Raw genomic sequence first — 18,428 nt, forward strand, 5'->3', positions numbered from 1 at the left:
TTTTTCTACACCATAGAAATTTCTACGGGAGACGTCGTGGAATCTCCAATTTCTACAGAAAAGAAAGTGACTTGGTTTTATTTTCCAGTTGCATATGCCTACATGCTATTAACAAGCAGCCGCCAGCTACCAATGACCTTTTTATCTAGTGGTTAAGATTAAGGTTTTATGACTTACTTCGAGATTATGGGTTTAGATTACAAATAAAAAAAAAATATATTTTTACTATATTATAAATGACAATGGCTTAAAAATTATTGTAAATTAATATTATTAACTATGGTTAAATAAAATCTAAATAAAAATTTAAATTTTTACCACGATTAAATTAATATTCGCCATAGTTTTTGGTATAGCGAATGTTTTGATCATACTTACAGAAACAACGACTGATGACCGTTGTGAAGCCGTGGTTGATTTGTATTTACAATGATTTTTTTTCTTTTGATTATAGTAATTAATCGTACGAAAAATCATATTTTTCTAGTCAGTCCTACCGAATGTGTCTCATTTTTATGTGAGTTTATTATAATTTATTATTTGATCATTTTTAGTTATATTGATGTATTAATTGAAACGACGTATTACGTTAAAAAGGTAGCTGCTAGAGGAAGGCTTTATTTGTTTTCATTTTTTTTTTTTTTTGCCTAGAAGATATTCGAAAATATATTGAATATTTGCTTATATTTTTACGAAATATATAGTTCAGCGTATTTTAACTCATTCTTATTTATTTTACACCAATTGAAAAATGCAAAAGCCAAACATAGTATAAAGGGATACTTACACTCTCCTTTCTTGTAGTTTGATGTAATCATATGTGAACTTCATGTGCTTTTGAAAAATTACATCTGACACCCCTGTGGCTTGCTTCCTTCTAATAAATAAGTCCTAAAATTGGTTAAAGTTTACTAAATTTATTGATATTAATAAAAAAACTGAATGAAAATTAATATTTACTTTTGGTTGACTTATTACTGACTTATACGTACCCTTATGAAGATGTGCCTGTTCACGTACATTAACTTGTGAAGACGTATGAGGGTAATTTTGATTATAATTAAAAATATTTATTTGACCTGTAATAAGTCAGTCGAGGTTAAATATATATTTTTTTAATTAATATCAATAAATTCGGTGACTTTTGATAAATGAGGGACTTATTTATTAGATGATAAAAGCAAACCTCAAGAATAATAAATATAAATTTTCAAGTTATAAATAATTTATATATAATTATATCAAACCTGAGAAGAGAGGACAATCTAAAATTCCCTATTATAAACTCTATAAAACAACTTAACAAACATTTATCTCTATTTTAATTTCTCTCTATTTTCCAAACACAACACACACACACTCTTCGTGGAAGTTTCTCATTAGTTTGTATCTGCCTGATTTTTCCGCTGACTTAAACGTTACATTTATGAATTTTAGTTAATAATCAACATCATATTTAATTAATATCGAAAAATAAATTATAATTTTCAACCACTACTATTAAAATAAATAAAATAACTTATGCATTTTGAAATTCAAAATTCGAAGACTTTAAAATCCTTAAATATTCGGGTGTTATATATTTTTGAACTTTTATGGGCATGGCAGAAACTAATTAATATGATTTGATATTTACATAAAATAATACAAAATATTCAACCACAAGTTATATATGTATAAGTAATTTTTTTCAATTAAAAAAAATTATATATCGTAGTTTTATTATCTTCACATTTTTCAAGCAATATCTCTGAAAAAATAATACCAAAATCAAATACAATCTCTATTATACTCTTCAAATCCTCCAAAATTCAGACTCATAGTATCATATATTAAAACAAAATTATTATTGGCTAAAATATTAATAATTATGGCTAAAAATAATTATTATTAATAATGATTAATTTAAATTGATGCAAAAAATTAATTTTTTTTACCATAAAAAGTTATGTGCTACAGCTAAGATCCATAATACAAACATTAGCACAAACATTAGTCAGGACAAATATTTTAGCACCACGACCAACAATCGTTGCTTGACCGTGATCAATAAGTTGAAGGATTTTTTTTAATTTAGTCACATTTATTATGATTTTCTCACATTATATCTCATAAGTTGAAGATTTTCTCAATAATTCTCACGTGCATTTTCTGTCCAATAATTAACAAAAAATGTACAGAAATGCATGTGAGACTGTTAATGGCTCCACTAATTATTGGACGAAAAATGTACGTGGAGGCTAAAATTAAGAAAAATTTCAACTTATGAGATGTAATGTGAGAAATTCATAATAAATGAGACTAAATTAAAAAAATTAAAAAATCTAACATATAGAACAAGAACGTTTTCCCTTTTGGTGGCTGTGGAATCTTGATCAATCAGTTCATTATGGATGGAGTTGGACCACCGTGTCCAACGGAGGACATGATGAACATGAAGCACTGCTGGCTGCTAATACACAGATATGAAACATGGTAGAAGACGACATTGGCACAATTTGTGGAAATTTGTGATTGCTGTTTGTCCTCTGCCCCATTCTTCCACTGCAGTCAGAGGCTTCCAGCTTAGTTTTTCTTTGAAACGGTAGTTATTATTTGTTTGGTGGAACTCAAATTCACGTTATTCTTAACACATGACATCCTCAATTCAAATATTTATTTAGGGTGAATAGCAATTTATCCCCATGTGATATTAAAAATGAGCACATTACCCCCCTATAAAAAAAATATAGCAATTTACCTCCCTATACTTTTTAAAATGAAGCAATTTACCTCCTTATATAGGAAGGTACATTGCTTCATTTTAAAAATCATAGGTGGGTAAATTATTGTATTTTAAAAAATATAGGGAGGTAAATCGCTATTTATTTTTTCACAAGAGGGTAATTTCTCATTTACAATATCACAAGGGGGTTGCTTGCATTTTTTCCTATTTATTTATGAATATAAAAGTGTTTACGGATAATTTTGGCTCAAAATATACCCCCCTCCCCCCCTCCAAAAAGAAAAGGTGGACAATTTGTGTGCTTATATTATTATATATAAAAGGAAAAATGACAAAAGGCTCTCTTGAGGTATTTGTAATAATGACAAATACTTTATCGTTTACGAAGATCTTTCTAAAAATTAATAGTCATTTAATAAGTACCACTTACAATAGGCTGTCACGAGAAATATTTGATAGACGACCATTAACTTCAGAAGAGTATTTGTAATTTTTTAAAAAATAAAAGAGTATTTATAATTATGACAGATGTCGTCCGTTATAATTTAACCTATATAAATTTAAAATATTTAAAAGTACTTTAATCTTTTACTAATAAAATATATTTTTTGATTAATTTTGTAAAAAACCATGGTTAAAGAAGTTGGAATGATAAAGTTGGAGAAAAGGAAGAGAAAATCATGTATTTGTGCAAAAAAAAAAAAAAAAAAATTCATCATAGTTTTTTCCAATCAAATGGGGTTGATTTAGTCTATATATTAAAACATATATCAAAGTAGTCATTCTGATCCACTCCCCTTCAATATTTTTTTTCCCAATAAGATTTTATTCATAACTACATCATTCAACACATCTAAATTTAAATACTATATATTAATATTTTTAAATAAAAAATATATTTAAAATAAATAAAATAACCTACTATAAAAGTAGACTAATAGTATATACCTACAGTCATATGACTCACACCTACAACATTTTGGTTGTAAGACCTTAACCTTACTACTCGAGTAATTATAGGCCTCATTGACATCCCATAAGGTTAGGTCAAACTACAGCTACATCCCTTAAGGGGTGTTAGTGTAATGTTCAGTTGCACCCCTTCCGAAGATTCTTGGTTTACACTTGGCTTCCTTCCATTAGGGTTTGAATGAAAAATATTTATGTAAGTAAAAAAATTATATAAATTTTTAATTTGTCTCTTATTAACATTCCATGTAATTTTTTGTAATTATAAAATATATATATGGAGTGAGGTTAACATCATTGTATTTTTTCCTTCATAAATTATGAAAACATTAAATGGGAGATACAATTAGAAACTTATGTAAGTAATGTCCATTAGTAGTCGAAACCCTAAGTCCTAATTTGATCTGTTAATTTTTTTTGACCACTTTGCGTCGGAAGGACCAGAATTATTACAAATTTAAAATATAAATGACTAAAATTGTTAGTCTCATAGTACGGGATCAATTTCGCCACCCTCCAATACATTCAGGACTAATTTTATAATTTTGCAAATATAATATATATATCTATATGGAAAGATAAAATCTCACGTGCATGCGATTGTTAAGGAGCTTTTTATTTTTAATTAGTTCCCAATTGTGCAAGGGCAGTCAGATACAAAATTGTTCAACTTCGATTCGTTAAGTCAAAAATCACAAATCACTACATAAAATGAGGTTTTGTTCTACTGGTAATATAAAACTTAGAAATTCTTTATTTAAGAAGCGATTTTTTGTTTTTATTATTATTTAGATGATTTCTTAAGCATTATGCGTATATTTAATTAGATTTGAACTAATTATATGATATACGTAACATACTTGTTGTGTGATTAATGTGCTATTTAAGACTAATGATAAATTATATAATAAGTGAACCTTTCATTACATTATAACCCTTCAAACCCTCTCAAGCAAAACTTATAGCATTACAAATAAAGAAAATTCCCACTCAAATCAAATTCATCACCTCATTCAATAATAATTTAAGATTATATTTAGACTAATGAATTTAGATTTGAGGAAAAATTTTTAAAAATTAATTTCAAATTTACTGCATAATACAAAATTTGAAACCCATAACTATTTAACAAAAAAGAGTTTAAATTCAAAATTGAAGAATTTGAAATTATATGAATTTATTATTAAAAATTTAAAATCCTTTGATCCAAGATATAATTTAAAATAAATTCGAAAGTAATAACCTTATCCACATGTATAAAAAGCTCAATTTAGTCTAATGAGCCCAAACTATATATAACGACTTTCATATGTCACTAAAAACTACCACAACATGATCGTAAACTTCTTTTATTCAAATCAGGTCGGTCAAACTAAATTAGTTATAAAAAGTATAATGTATTTATTATGTGATTTATCATTTTTTGTAAATTGTACATCAATCACACAAAAAATATAATACACTTGTCATATAATTAATTCAAACCAAACCACCAAATTAGATTTGGATTAGAATTTCCATCACCGTGATCATAGTGATTAAGACTAATAATACATGATACAAACCCTTCTATTTCTTCATACTAAATAAAAAACCACCACCAACATTCCATCATGATCACACATCTAACATTGCTAAGAATGTCAATGAACATAGAACCCTAGTACGGCCGTCGGCCGACGTAATTCCCCGGAGGATCATAACTACATATGACGAACAACCAACCGTTGCGGCACTGAACCCTGGCACACCCCAGATGAACCGAGTCGTTCCAAACCACCTGCGTGTAATGCAGGCACTCCCCACCAACGCAGGAGTTGGAGCTATAGTCGTAGCACGACTTCTCACTCACCCACATCCCCACTGCATCCGTCCCCGAAAGCGTCCCCCACCCCTCGGCCAGATTCTCGCCGTAAGGCCCCTGGGAGTGCTCCAGCTCGCAGTCCCCATAGCGCTTGTGGGCGTAGTCCAACGCGTAACGCGCGACGGTTTCATTCCAGACGAGGGGACGGACGCCCACCTGTGCTCGGGCGCGGTTGTGAGCGTCGAGAAAGGCTTGCGAGGAGCTTTGGGGTTGGGGGAGGTCGCGGGCAGCCATTGCTGAGGCGATTACTAGGGACACTGTGAGGAGGGAAATGGTGGAGGAATCCATTTTGTGAGATTTTTGGGACGGTTATGGGTAATGATATGTTGCTGTATTTATAATTCACAGGGAGTAGCAGAGGTCTTCCTCTCTGTCAGTAAGGTTGACGCATCACAATCAAAAGATTATATATATATATATATATATATATATATGTCTACTGTTATAAAAATTTTTTTGTTTCTTTGTTTCATTTGATCGAATGAATTGATTTGAAATATTGATGTATTGAATTAATTTTTGAATTTGAATGTTTTAATGATGTAATGAATAGAAGAAGATAGTGATAGTGTTTAATTAAGTTTCCAAAAATGGTTTAGGAAAGGTATATGGTGTATGTGTTTTTACTTTTTAGCCCTTCATTTTTTGGTTACTTTTATTATGGTAAGACATTTATTAATTTGCGATGGTAAGTATAATTTGAACATAGCTGCATGATACTGAATATATAATCTCCCCATAATTATTTCAAGATTTGCAGGGGTTATTTTAGGAAAAACATATATATATACATACATATGTACGTATTTTTTAATTTGATATAGAAAAATCAAGCACAAAAAGACATCTATTGCAAAAGTCGCACAAAAAGACGACAATGGGGCTTCACACGCGTAATAAGGCACACAATTTGTTTTTGATACATTGTAATAACCTGTATTTTGACATCTACCAACTGCTGTATGTGTCGAAATCTCGTGATTGATGGAGATGCATGATTTTTTTATATATATATATTTCGTTTGGACAAGATTTAATCAAAATAAATTAACCATCATAAAATGTAATATTTCAAATTCTTGTAATATCAAAGAAAAATCTATTTTTCATGGTTTTTGATAGGATTAAATTAATTGTAGCTACTCCAATTAAGACAACATAATTGGTTCCATCTAAGAATCTAACTTACATCACTAAAAAAAGAATAGATTGTTAAGTACATTATAAATAAATAACGGTTTAAAAATCATAATAAAATCATTATTATCTATGATGATCAAACCAAATAAATAAAAAAAATTTAATATTTTTCACGGTTAATCTACATCTACCACGATTTTAGCAATGACCTAAATATATATTTGTGATTATTTTTAGTTATGACTAATATTTTGGCATCGCCTGCAAAAATAACTGCTAATAACACTTGAAAAAAATTACTATATATTGCCTACGATTTCATTGGCTATAGAAGCTGTGGTAAATAACGATTTGATTGGCTATACAAAAATTTAACTTATTCACTATAAAAATTATTTTTGGCATTAGTCATGACATATGTATTAGCCATACTTGCAAAAACTATGACCAATAATTGTTGTGTGGTCGTAATCAATAATTTTTTATTATGACTATTAATTATTAACCATGATAATTAATTATAATTAAATATTATATTTCTTGTAATGTTGTTGTTATTTTTAATTTAATTTTATTTAATTATATAGAGAATCACCGGTATTATTGTGGGTGAGTGAAGACAAATACTAGAGGACTCGAAATTGTATGACTATGCATGCAGATCTTAATCAATTTATTTCAGATAACAAAGTATATATACATATATATTCTTTTGGAATTATTTGAATACTTATATATTATATAATAACATTATCAATCTCATCGAATATTGTCCTGGCTTGGCAGTAAAGTCACTGGTCATGTGAACGCATGTCACCATCCTGCACCTATTTGTCAAAGAATTACTTGATTTAAGAAGAAATGAAAAGATGTGTTTTTATTTTTATTTTTATTTTTTTCCCCTTTTTCCTGAACAAAAGTGCTTAGACATGGTGATTTATGGTCAATGAGACTTAGTTTAATTGATGAATTTGAGGTTCGATGATCTCAAACCTATCGTGGTATGGGTATTTGATATAATTCTAATGATAGTTGTTGATGTACTGTAATAGAGATAGTTACACTTTTAGTCTCATAAGATAAGGGGTTCGACACTTTTAGTTCTCTATTTTATGGAATTTTTGAAATAATCCTAAAATTGAGAAAACTCGACATATTTGATCTTATAATTTACGCGATTTTTAAAGTGGTCCTAAAATTGAGAAAACTTTACATATTTAGCCCCATAGATCATATAAAGTAGAGGACTAAATGTGTCGAGTTTTCTCAATTTTTGGACCATTTTGGAAATTTCGTAAAGAAGGGTACAAAATGTGGAGTTTTTTAATTTTTGAAATCATTTTGGAAATCCCGTAAAGCAAATGATTAAAAATGTTAAACCCCCTATTATATGAGATTAAAAGTGTAATTTTGCCTACTGTACTGGAATTGTTAGTTAGTTCTAAATATTTGGTGTTGATAATTTGTACATATATATTAATTGTTAATGATTGAAACTCATAATATAATTATTGGAACTGTTCTGGAAAAGGAAAAGCGAGAGAGAGAGAGAAGATGATGATGATCTATAGGCCAATAAGATCTTATTCAAGTGGTAAGATTGAGATCCCATAATAACAAATAAAAACATATTTGAGTCCCATAAATGTTTTTATATATAATTTTTTATGACGAAATTACACTGTTAGTTCCATAGGATAGGGGTTCAATATATTTAGTCCTCTATTTTACGAGATTTTCAAAATAGCCCTAAAATTAGAAAACTCGACATCTTTAGTTCTCTATTTTATGAGATTTTCAAAATGGACTCAAAATTGAGAAAACTCGACGTATTTAATCCTCTACTTTATCGGATTTATGGGACTAATGGATTGAGTCTTCTCAATTTCAGGATCATTATAAAATTTTCGTAAAGCATAAAAGTAATTAAATGTGTCGAATTTTCTCAATTTTGGGACTATTTTAAAATTTTCATAAAGTAAATGACTAAAAGTGTTGAACCCCATATCCTGAGGGATTAAAAGTATAATTTCATCCTGTTTTTCCAGTAGTAATTTTTATTTGTTCTTTTTTTGGGTTTTGGAATTATTAATATATTTAATAAGAATTTGATATTTGAACATTTCAAATTAAGGACGCAGTGAATTATAACGGGCAAAATCTTTTGGTACCACAATTGTTGGAGGTTAAGGTTTTGGTACCGTTAAATTAAAAAATAAGTCTTTTTGATCCCATGAAGTCATGTGGGGCGTGTATGATTGTTATGCTCTATTAATTGCCGTTAACCAACTATTTTGGAGGGAAAAAGCACGTGATGCTGCGAAAAAGGAGGAAAAATTAGCATAAATTAGGGCTTCAATATCTTAATTTCATTTCCCCACTTTATTATTTAAAATTTTTAATGTCAACTAATATATAATAAAATATTAATTAAAAAAAATATTCATATTGTACAAAAGTCAGGCGGAAATTATGTTTGAGAATTTGAATACTTGAGCATAATGGAGATGTTTGGCAATAAATTTTACAGAGCGGTAATTACGGAACATGTACTTCAACTTTGAACCTCAATTAGCTCCAATTTTTCAGCTCTGTATAATCACATCCAATCACTTATTTTGACTAAACAAACACATCCCTATTCCGAACACTTAAAACGTCAGGCCATTATTGAGTTGAGATCCAGAACTCTGACTACAAAACATTGTGGCATGTGCAAACCTAATGATGAAACTTTGTTCCTACAATTTTATTTTTCTTTTTAAATTACAATCACAATTTTTAAAATTTGACATAATTATAAATATATCGTTATTATTTAAAAAATTAAAAATATTTTATAATTTAAAGTCCGTTTAACAAGGAGTTCATTCTGTTAGCTCCTATTAAGTTTTTCATCCAATTTTTATAATTATAAATACAGTTTCGAATTATAAATTATATTTTATAGATATTGTATAATTTTTTAAAATATTTTTATAAACTAATGTTTTTCTTACCCACTCTCAAATTTTATTTTATATATATATTTTTTAATTTTAAAAAAATTTAGCAAGGATAAAATAGTAATGTTTACTTCACTGTCTAAAAGCTATATAATATTTTTTTATTTAAGGGGGATATTTATAATTTTTCAATCAATAAAAAAATATTGATAATTATACCAAATATTAGAAAAAATAATTATAATTTACTCGAGAAAATATATCATTGGTTTGGATTCTCATAATGGAGTTGAGAAATCAGTTCTTATTCTCCAAAAAGAAGAAGAGAACATTGCTGCATGTGCAACTTTATCGACTTGTATGTATGTACAAAATTTCAATTTTTGGGGTTTTAGTCTAGTGGTTTTAATTTTATTTTAATTAGTTTGATGGTTGCAAACGTACCACATTTCGAACTTTTTTGGTGTATTTGGTGCAAATATATATCTCCAAAGAAAATTTTTTATAAAAAGAAGTAAAAATTAAAAAATATAAAAAATCAAAGATAAGATTGTTGCTAGAAAACGACAAAAGGCCAACAGTTAGCAAAGTAGAAAAGCTAGCTGAAAATCACATGGCCGACAAACCATTATGACCAACAGTTGAAAAAAACACGACCATAACGAACGTAGTGACGTCATCCGAAAGAGACAAGATAATGATAAATGCAATGATGTCATCAAAAAATAAGTTTGGAGTCCGAATTTGAAGTCCGCGGACACCTATAAATAAAGATGTAATGAAGCATATGGGTATCATCAGAAAAACTTTTCCAACTCTTCAAAGGATTAGAATTTTGAGTCTTTTCAATCTATTGTAGTATTTTAAACTTTCAGTTTATGGGAGTTTCCCCAAAGAGTCAAGTCCTCTATAATATGAGAGGCTAAACAGTTGTCTCATCCAACAGAGGAATAATATTTATGTAATATTCTCTATATTTTTTCAATAAAACAAGGCCTTTGTTCAACCTATTTGTCCAAAATTCTATTAAGTCCCTATATTGAAATCCCTTTGACGCCCTAAGGTAGGAAACGAAATAGGGTTGTGTTGTTTGTTGTTGAAGGAGCCAAATACCTGTGAACCATCTGTTGCGGTAGTGTGGTTCGAGGAAGTCCGTAAAATCGAGGACTTTGAATACTCGGGAACAAGGCGATCGAAAAAAAGGATGAATTTATGAGAGCTTAATTTATTTCAAAAGCATGTTGGGCCAAACTTGGAGCATGAAGGGGGCTAGGGTTAATTTTTCGCTAGAAGGGCAAAATGGTCCTAAAATTGCTGAAGGACCAAAATCGCGAATATTTGAAAGATACTGGACTAAAATTGCCACCGCGAAAGTTAGAGGACCAAATTTGCCAACCCCCTCTACATACAGGACGAAAGTTGCAATATTGCCTAAAAAAATTATCAAACACTTTATAGCATCTTATGATCCCATAAACATATTACAAGATGTTTTAAAAAGCTTATAAATTCAATCACAATAAAAGAAAAGCAAATTAAAATTTCATTTTAAAAAGGATTACAACTATCTTTAAATATATATATATATATATATGAATAATGTCGTAATCCTCTTCATGTTATCATAACAATGTCTAATTAATAAGGACGCTCTCCAACATAGTTCCCCGGGGGATCATAGTTGCATGTGACAAACGTCCATCCATTCGAGCACTTCGCCCTGGCGCACCCAACATGGGTCGAGCCTCGCCAAACCACCTGTGTGTAATGTAAACACGGTCCTCCTCCAATGCAAGAATTCGAACCCACATCATAGAATTTTTTCTCGTCAAGCCACATTTGCACCGCCTCTTTGGCATTCACGTCCCATGACCCCGCTGCCAAGTTTTCACCATAGGGTCCATCAGAATGCTTCATCGCACAATCTCCGGATCGTTTTTTGGCGTAGTCTTGAGCATAGGCGACAAGGGTCTCATTCCAAGCGAGGGGCGGGACGCCAACTTATGCACGGCCAGCATTGTGGGCTTTAAGAAAGTCGTCAGGGGAGTTTTGGGCGCAGGCTAGCTGCAAGGCCACCATCAGACAAATCGAGAGAATGGAGAGTTTTGGGATGTCCATTTTTCCTCTGATAAGCAGATGATGGTGTCAATGCATTTATTGGAATGGGAATATTAGGTTGAAGTGATTTTGTGTGTTTTATAGGAAAGATTGAGGTTAATGGATGGATGGCAGAACAACATTTGGGGTAAAGATACAAGTTTACGTTGAATAATTAGTGCATGAGATTTGTTTGCTCGTTTAAGTGTGTGGTGGTATGCAATAAGAGGTGAGATCAATGAGCTATTAAACACTCCCAATTAATTAAAATAATACCAGTTTCTATCTATTATGACCTCGTCTGGTTGATGTGACAGATATTAAGGATAATTATATTTACATCCTCCATTTATTATCTTTTTATACAAATCAAAAATCACATAAACTATCCATGACAGCCTTTAAAGTTTCAAAATACTCATGTTGACTTGCACTACAAGAAAATAGCTACAAAAAAATTCAATGCTAAAGTTAGCGTCAAGCTAATTAGCAAGTAAAATTTCCGTTGCTAATCTACACTATTTAATATATATTGTAAAATATTCGTTGTTAAATATCAACAAGTAAATTCTTGTATTAAATAATGTGATTTAGCAATGAGAATTTTACTTGGCAATTACCTCGATGCTAATTCTTTTTCGTTGCTATCGAGTTATTTTCTTGTAGTGTTGGTTAAACTTTAACTTAAGTTTTCAATAATAGAAATGCCCTAAGGGGTGTTTTGTAATTAATAAAAAGTAGAGTGGCTGTTAAAGTAATGTTTATGAGAATGAATAATATGACCCATATATTTTTTATTATTTATACTTTTTTTATTTAACTTAAAATTATTTTATTAATATTTTTTATTGAATCTGTATATAAAATTACACCTCTTAATAATTAAAATATTATATTATTTAATTAATATATTAATAAAAAATAGTTACTAGCTTATAAATTCAAATTAAAAGAAAAATATTCTACTTGTATAAATTATTTTAAATTCTTAAAATTAAATATTTATTTGTTTGTTTATAACTAAGTTTTGTTAAAATTAATAAGTTATACATATATGAATCTATGTTTATACAATATAAATATATAAATATGTATATAATTGGACATATTTATACATTTAAACATGTATATTTTTTTTCGGTAAAGGTAAATTTTATTAAATAAAGTAAAAGTACATAGCGTACAACCAAAATGGCACTCTAAGTATGCCATGGTATCTGACATACTCTATAGAAAGCAATAGTGCTAACACTATGAGTAAGTTCAGTACTAATTGTGCGGAGTCTAATCTCATCCAGAATAATCCAAGTAAGGGATTATGCATCTCGATCCAGCTCTTGAAACCTCCGTCGATTCCGTTCTTGCCAAATGTGATATATAAGGGATCAATGCCAAAAGATTGCGATAAGCAGCATTGATAACATGTTTCTCTCTCCACCTCCGATAAGCAGCATTGATAACATGTTTCCCTCTCCACCTCCGTGCAACAATCAATACGTTAATGGTCCATCCTTTAGTAGTCCAAGGGAATCGGACCGCACGTCTCAACAGACGAACACAATGTCAAGCATAAGAACAACAAAAGAACAGGTGTTGGTGAGTCTCTAAGGTAAATATGTTAAAAGTTCTAAACTTATATGACTAAATGTGATTATTAAAAAGATAAAGGATGAAAATTCAATATTGTATATGAAGGACTAAATTGACATCTTATCATTGGTACCATCCTACTCCTACTAGAATTCAAATATATATATATATATATATATAACACAAAGAGTTCAAACACAATCTACTAAATATATCCTACTCCTACCAGAATTCAAATATATATATATATATACATATATATTTATATATAACACAAGAGTTCAAACACAATCTATTAAATCCTCAGATCAAGAATTCATAGTTCTTTCCCTTACTTCTCTTTGTTCTTCAAGGCAAACTATCTCTCAGATTTCGGCGTCCATTGCGTTTCTTACACCAGAAACAATCAAGAAACAATGGCTAATCAATGGTTAAAAGACAATCAGTTTCCAGAGAATTTCCATCAATGGTTCGAAGAAAACCAGGCCCCGGATTCCGAGTTAATGTCCAACAACCCGTCAAGCCCTGTGCCAACCATTCAGAACATCGTCTCGACGGTAAACCTGGACTGCAACTTAAATCTTGCAGAGATCTCGCTCAAAACAAGGAATTCAGAATACAATCCCAAGCGCTTTTCTGCTGTTATCATGAGGATTAAGGAGCCAAAGACGACAGCCCTGATTTTCGCGTCCGGGAAGATGGTCTGCACCGGAGCAAAGACGGAACAACAATCGAGGCTGGCGGCCAGGAAGTTTGCCCGGGTTGTCCAGAAAGTTGGTTTCCCTGTCAGGTTCAGTGGGTTCAAGATTCAGAACATGGTTGCTTCTTGCGATGTTAAGTTCCCCGTCAGATTGGAGAACATGATTTGCGGGCATGGAGTGTATTCAGTTTACGAGCCGGAGATATTTCCAGGGCTGATTTACAGGATGATGAAACCCAAGGTCACGATTCTGGTTTTTGCATCCGGAAAGATTGTGATTGCCGGAGCCAAGCAGAAGGATGATACGTTTACGGCGTTTGACAACATATATCCTGTTCTTGAACAGTACAAGAGAATGTAGCTTTAATTGATGACTATTCAAGAACGTTGGAAAACAAAAAGAGACCGATCATGTATATGATACTTTTCCTTTTGTTCATGTATCTATCAATTTGAAGTAATCATGTAAATTTTGTGTTTCATTTTATATTTTTGCTCAATATTCCACTCTAATATTGATTGTTTGTGAGATGTCCATTTAGATGATTCAGTGGGGTAATTATGAGCTTGGTCCTTAGATGATATTCTCAAACAATTTATTATTGCAAATTAGTCCTCAAATTATGACTTTTTGACCTCATTTAGTTTGTTTAATGGGATTAGGCTTAATAGAATTTGGTGTAATAGAAATGGAATAATAACTAATTTCATCATTCATTATATAGTATTTGATTTGACGTATTGTATGTATGATATTTTTTATGGTAATATAATATAGTATTTGGTTGAAAAGGTTACAAAATACGATTAAATGTAAGAAGACCATGCATTAAGTGCATCATTTTATGTATTTTTATTTTAATAGCTTCTAAATAATCACAAAAGATACAAAAATATTGAGATATATTATTAAAATAATAATCCTTGTGGGATATTTATATTTTTTGTTTAATTTATATGTAGCAGAAGCTCAAAGTAGACATTTAAAGAAAAAAAAAATGAAGAAGAAGAAGGGCAAAAATTATACTTTTAAAATTTAATAACTAATCAAAACTCAATATTTTAAAAAAGTCCCAAAAAACAAGAAGTAATATTTTTTATTATATTTTATTATTGATTTTTTTAAATTTAAAATACATTCTTTTAAGCATACATATATGTATTTTACAAGTAAAAAAAAAGTAAAAGTGAAAAAAAATATTTATCGTGGAAAAATTAAAAAATAATCGACCAACTTAATAATGAGTAAATATATGAATCATAAAAATTGTGTCAATTTTAAGTGAAAGGGCATATGGGGGGGGGGAGGAATTAATCCTAGCTTAGATTAATTAATGGGATAGTTAATCCAACCTTTTGGCCTCGTTTAGTTTGTACGATAGGATTAGGCATGATGAGATTTGGTGTTAAAGAAAATGAAATGATAACTAATCATCATTATCTATTATAATATTTGGTTTGATGTATTGTATGCGAGATATTTTTTTATGGTAATATAATATAATATTTAGTTAAAAGGATTACAAAATATGATTAAATATAAAAAGATCATTAAGGGTATCATTCTTTAAATTATTTTTATATTAATATTATAGCTTTTGAATAATTACAAAATATAAAAAAAAATGAAATATAATTTTTAAAATAATAATCCTTGTGCGGCGAGCTTAAAGGGAGAAAACAGTCATTTTCTTCCCTTTTTGTGTTTTTTTTTTCAAATTTGTGTCCAAAGCACCCATTTCCCCTTTCCTCTTCAAGTTTTAAGAGAATGGACAAAAACATGAGTTCAAGTAATAAATTTTCTTTGTATAAAAATTTACCATAATTTTCGAACATCTTATAAAATATTTGTGAAAAAAACTATTAGCTCGCTCAAAAACCGTGTAAGAGGGTGTTTGGTTAAATTTTATTTTAAAAATAAGTTTATAAAGTATTGGATAAATAAAATTATGAAGCTTATAAGATGTTAGTAATGACAAATTCGTAATTAATTTGAAGAAATTTATTAAGATATTGAAAATAATTTGACAACTCCTGTTTTTTAAAGAGCTCATACGCTCCTCACATTTTATTATTAGAGATTATAAGTATTTTTCTTAAAAAAATTATCAAATACTTTATAGCATCTTGTGATTTCACAAGCATCTTATAAGATGTTCTAAAAAGTTTATAAACTCAGTCACAAAATATACTTTTTTTTTTTTATCAAAAAAGAAAAGCAAACTAAAATTTCATTTTAGGGAAATAAAATACAATTTTAGTTCTGTAACTTATGGGGTGGCCTTTTTGGTCTTGTAAGAGTTGATTTCGAAATCTAGTCATGTAACTTTAAAATTTGACAATTTTCATCCTTTTTCAGTCAATTTGTCTAAAAAATTACATGTGATATGCACATGTCTCAATTAAATTGCAATTCCGACCAAGTTGGATAGAAAAGGAATAAAATTTCCAAAATTATAAAGTTATAGGTATAAATACGAAAATCAATTCGAGAAATGCCACCCCTTAAGTTACAGGACTAAAATCATCATTTTTCTTCATTTTATTTCATTACACACAAAAAGGATTACAACTGTTTTTAATATATATATATATATATATATATGAGTAATGTCGTAATCCACTTTATGTTATCATAACAATGTCTAATTAATAAGGACGCTCTCCAACATAGTTCCCCGGGGGATCATAGTTGCATGTGACAAACGTCCATCCATTCGAGCACTTCGCCCTGGCGCACCCAACATGGGTCGAGCCTCGCCAAACCACCTGTGTGTAATGCAAACACGGTTCTCCTCCAATGCAAGAATTCGAACCCACATCATAGAATTTCTTCTCGTCAAGCCACATTTGCACCGCCTCTTTGGCGTTCACGTCCCACGACCCCGCTGCCAAGTTTTCACCATAGGGTCCATCAGAATGCTTCATTGCACAATCTCCGGATCGTTTTTTGGCGTAGTCCTGAGCATAGGCGACAAGGGTCTCATTCCAAGCGAGGGGCGGGACGCCAACTTGTGCACGGCCAGCATTATGGGCTTTGAGGAAGTCACCAGGGGAGTTTTGGGCGCAGGCGAGCTGCAGGGCCACCATCAGACAAATCGAGAGAATTGAGAGTTTTGGGATGTCCATTTTTTCTCTGATATGCAGATGATGGTGTCAATGCGTTTATTGGAATGGGAATATTAGGTTGAAGTGATTTCGTGTGTTTTATAGGAGAGGTTGAGGTTAATGGATGGATGGTGGAACAACATTTGGGGTAAAGATACAAGTTTACGTTGAATAATTACTGCATCAAATTCGTTTGAGTGTGTGGTGGTACGTAATAAGAGGTGAGATCAATGAGCCATTAACACTGCCAGTAAATTAAAAGAATACCATTTTCTATCTATTATTTATTGTTTATTTTCTATTATAAATAGGGTTAATTTAATTTACACTCTTTTCAGGAATTCTTTTTTACAAAAATACCCTTGTAGTTAGTTTTTGGATGAACTATGTTAACGTCAACAAATATTTATATAAACTTCAAATTTTACCTTTCATTAATTTAACAATATGTATAATTTATTAACATATACGTACCCTAATAATGTTTTTGCACTTATAAGCAGGTAAGTATAATACATATAAAATCAAAAGGGTGTAAATAATTTTTTTTCCTTCCAATGTTTTTTGGATCTTTCTCCCCTCCTCTTCCCCGTTGTGCATCACAAAGTCCAAGACGAGTCACCATCGCCCAAACTCCTTCCTTCTCTACGCGACCCACGATCTAAGTGGCATTATTATGACGACACCTCTTTTTTTTCGATCGCCCAATTTTAGGAGATTCCTTTCTCGTTGCCCCCCCCCCCCCCTTGTGTTAGGTGACGGTGTGATTGCCCAGACCCTTGTCGTTGCCCAGAGGTCAGGAGGCAATAGTCATTCGTCGCAACTTTCGTGTATGTGTATATATATATACAACTATGTACATATATAATTGAGATTTAATTTCTGTGATATTAAATTATCTTTCTATATTGGCTAATGATGTAGGTCGCTCAAAATTAAGATTTCCGGATCGGGGTCGCTAGGTCGAATAGTTGGGTCGTGATCGCTGACTCCCTCTTTTAAGCTACTTGGAGTGGATCCTGAGAACACAGCAAACGTCAGACTAGCCGAGAAGCCCTCGGCGATGGCTCTCCGATGCTTAAGTTAGAAAAGGTGGGGTCGAAAATAAGATAAAGGGATCGAATTAGAGCATAAATGGGCGGTAAAAGTGGGTGATCAAAGCGCGCTTGAAATATCATAAATGAAGGTATTTATACCGGTACGATACCCTTTGAATACGTTACACGTGGTTCCAGTGATGGCGCGCCACGTCATCCTCTGTCGGACCTGCAGCCGCCCCTGCTGCAACTA

The 18,428-nt window shown here is 30.8% G+C and overlaps 2 protein-coding genes and 2 pseudogenes across 2 annotated transcripts; 1 reads left to right on the forward strand and 3 right to left on the reverse strand.

Moving 5' to 3' along the window:
* Window positions 1–5,138: 5,138 nt before the first annotated feature.
* Window positions 5,139–5,924, reverse strand: LOC105172652 (basic form of pathogenesis-related protein 1). Its single transcript, XM_020697543.2, has one exon. The coding sequence runs from the start codon at window positions 5,844–5,846 to the stop codon at window positions 5,355–5,357; it is 492 nt and encodes a 163-aa protein (XP_020553202.1). The 5' UTR covers window positions 5,847–5,924; the 3' UTR covers window positions 5,139–5,354.
* Window positions 5,925–11,163: 5,239 nt separating this feature from the next.
* Window positions 11,164–11,796, reverse strand: LOC105172651 (basic form of pathogenesis-related protein 1-like; annotated as a pseudogene).
* Window positions 11,797–12,926: 1,130 nt separating this feature from the next.
* Window positions 12,927–14,530, forward strand: LOC105172828 (TATA-box-binding protein 2 pseudogene; annotated as a pseudogene).
* A 2,008-nt stretch (window positions 14,531–16,538) lies between these two features.
* Window positions 16,539–17,199, reverse strand: LOC105172650 (basic form of pathogenesis-related protein 1-like). Its single transcript, XM_011094169.3, has one exon. It carries the CDS (start codon window positions 17,157–17,159, stop codon window positions 16,680–16,682), a length of 480 nt encoding a protein of 159 aa, XP_011092471.1. The 5' UTR covers window positions 17,160–17,199; the 3' UTR covers window positions 16,539–16,679.
* Between the last annotated feature and the right edge of the window lie 1,229 nt (window positions 17,200–18,428).

This window comes from Sesamum indicum, linkage group LG10, assembly GCF_026168435.1.
Source record: "Sesamum indicum cultivar Baizhima isolate 11 linkage group LG10, ASM2616843v1, whole genome shotgun sequence".
NCBI classification, from domain to species: Eukaryota; Viridiplantae; Streptophyta; class Magnoliopsida; order Lamiales; family Pedaliaceae; genus Sesamum; species Sesamum indicum.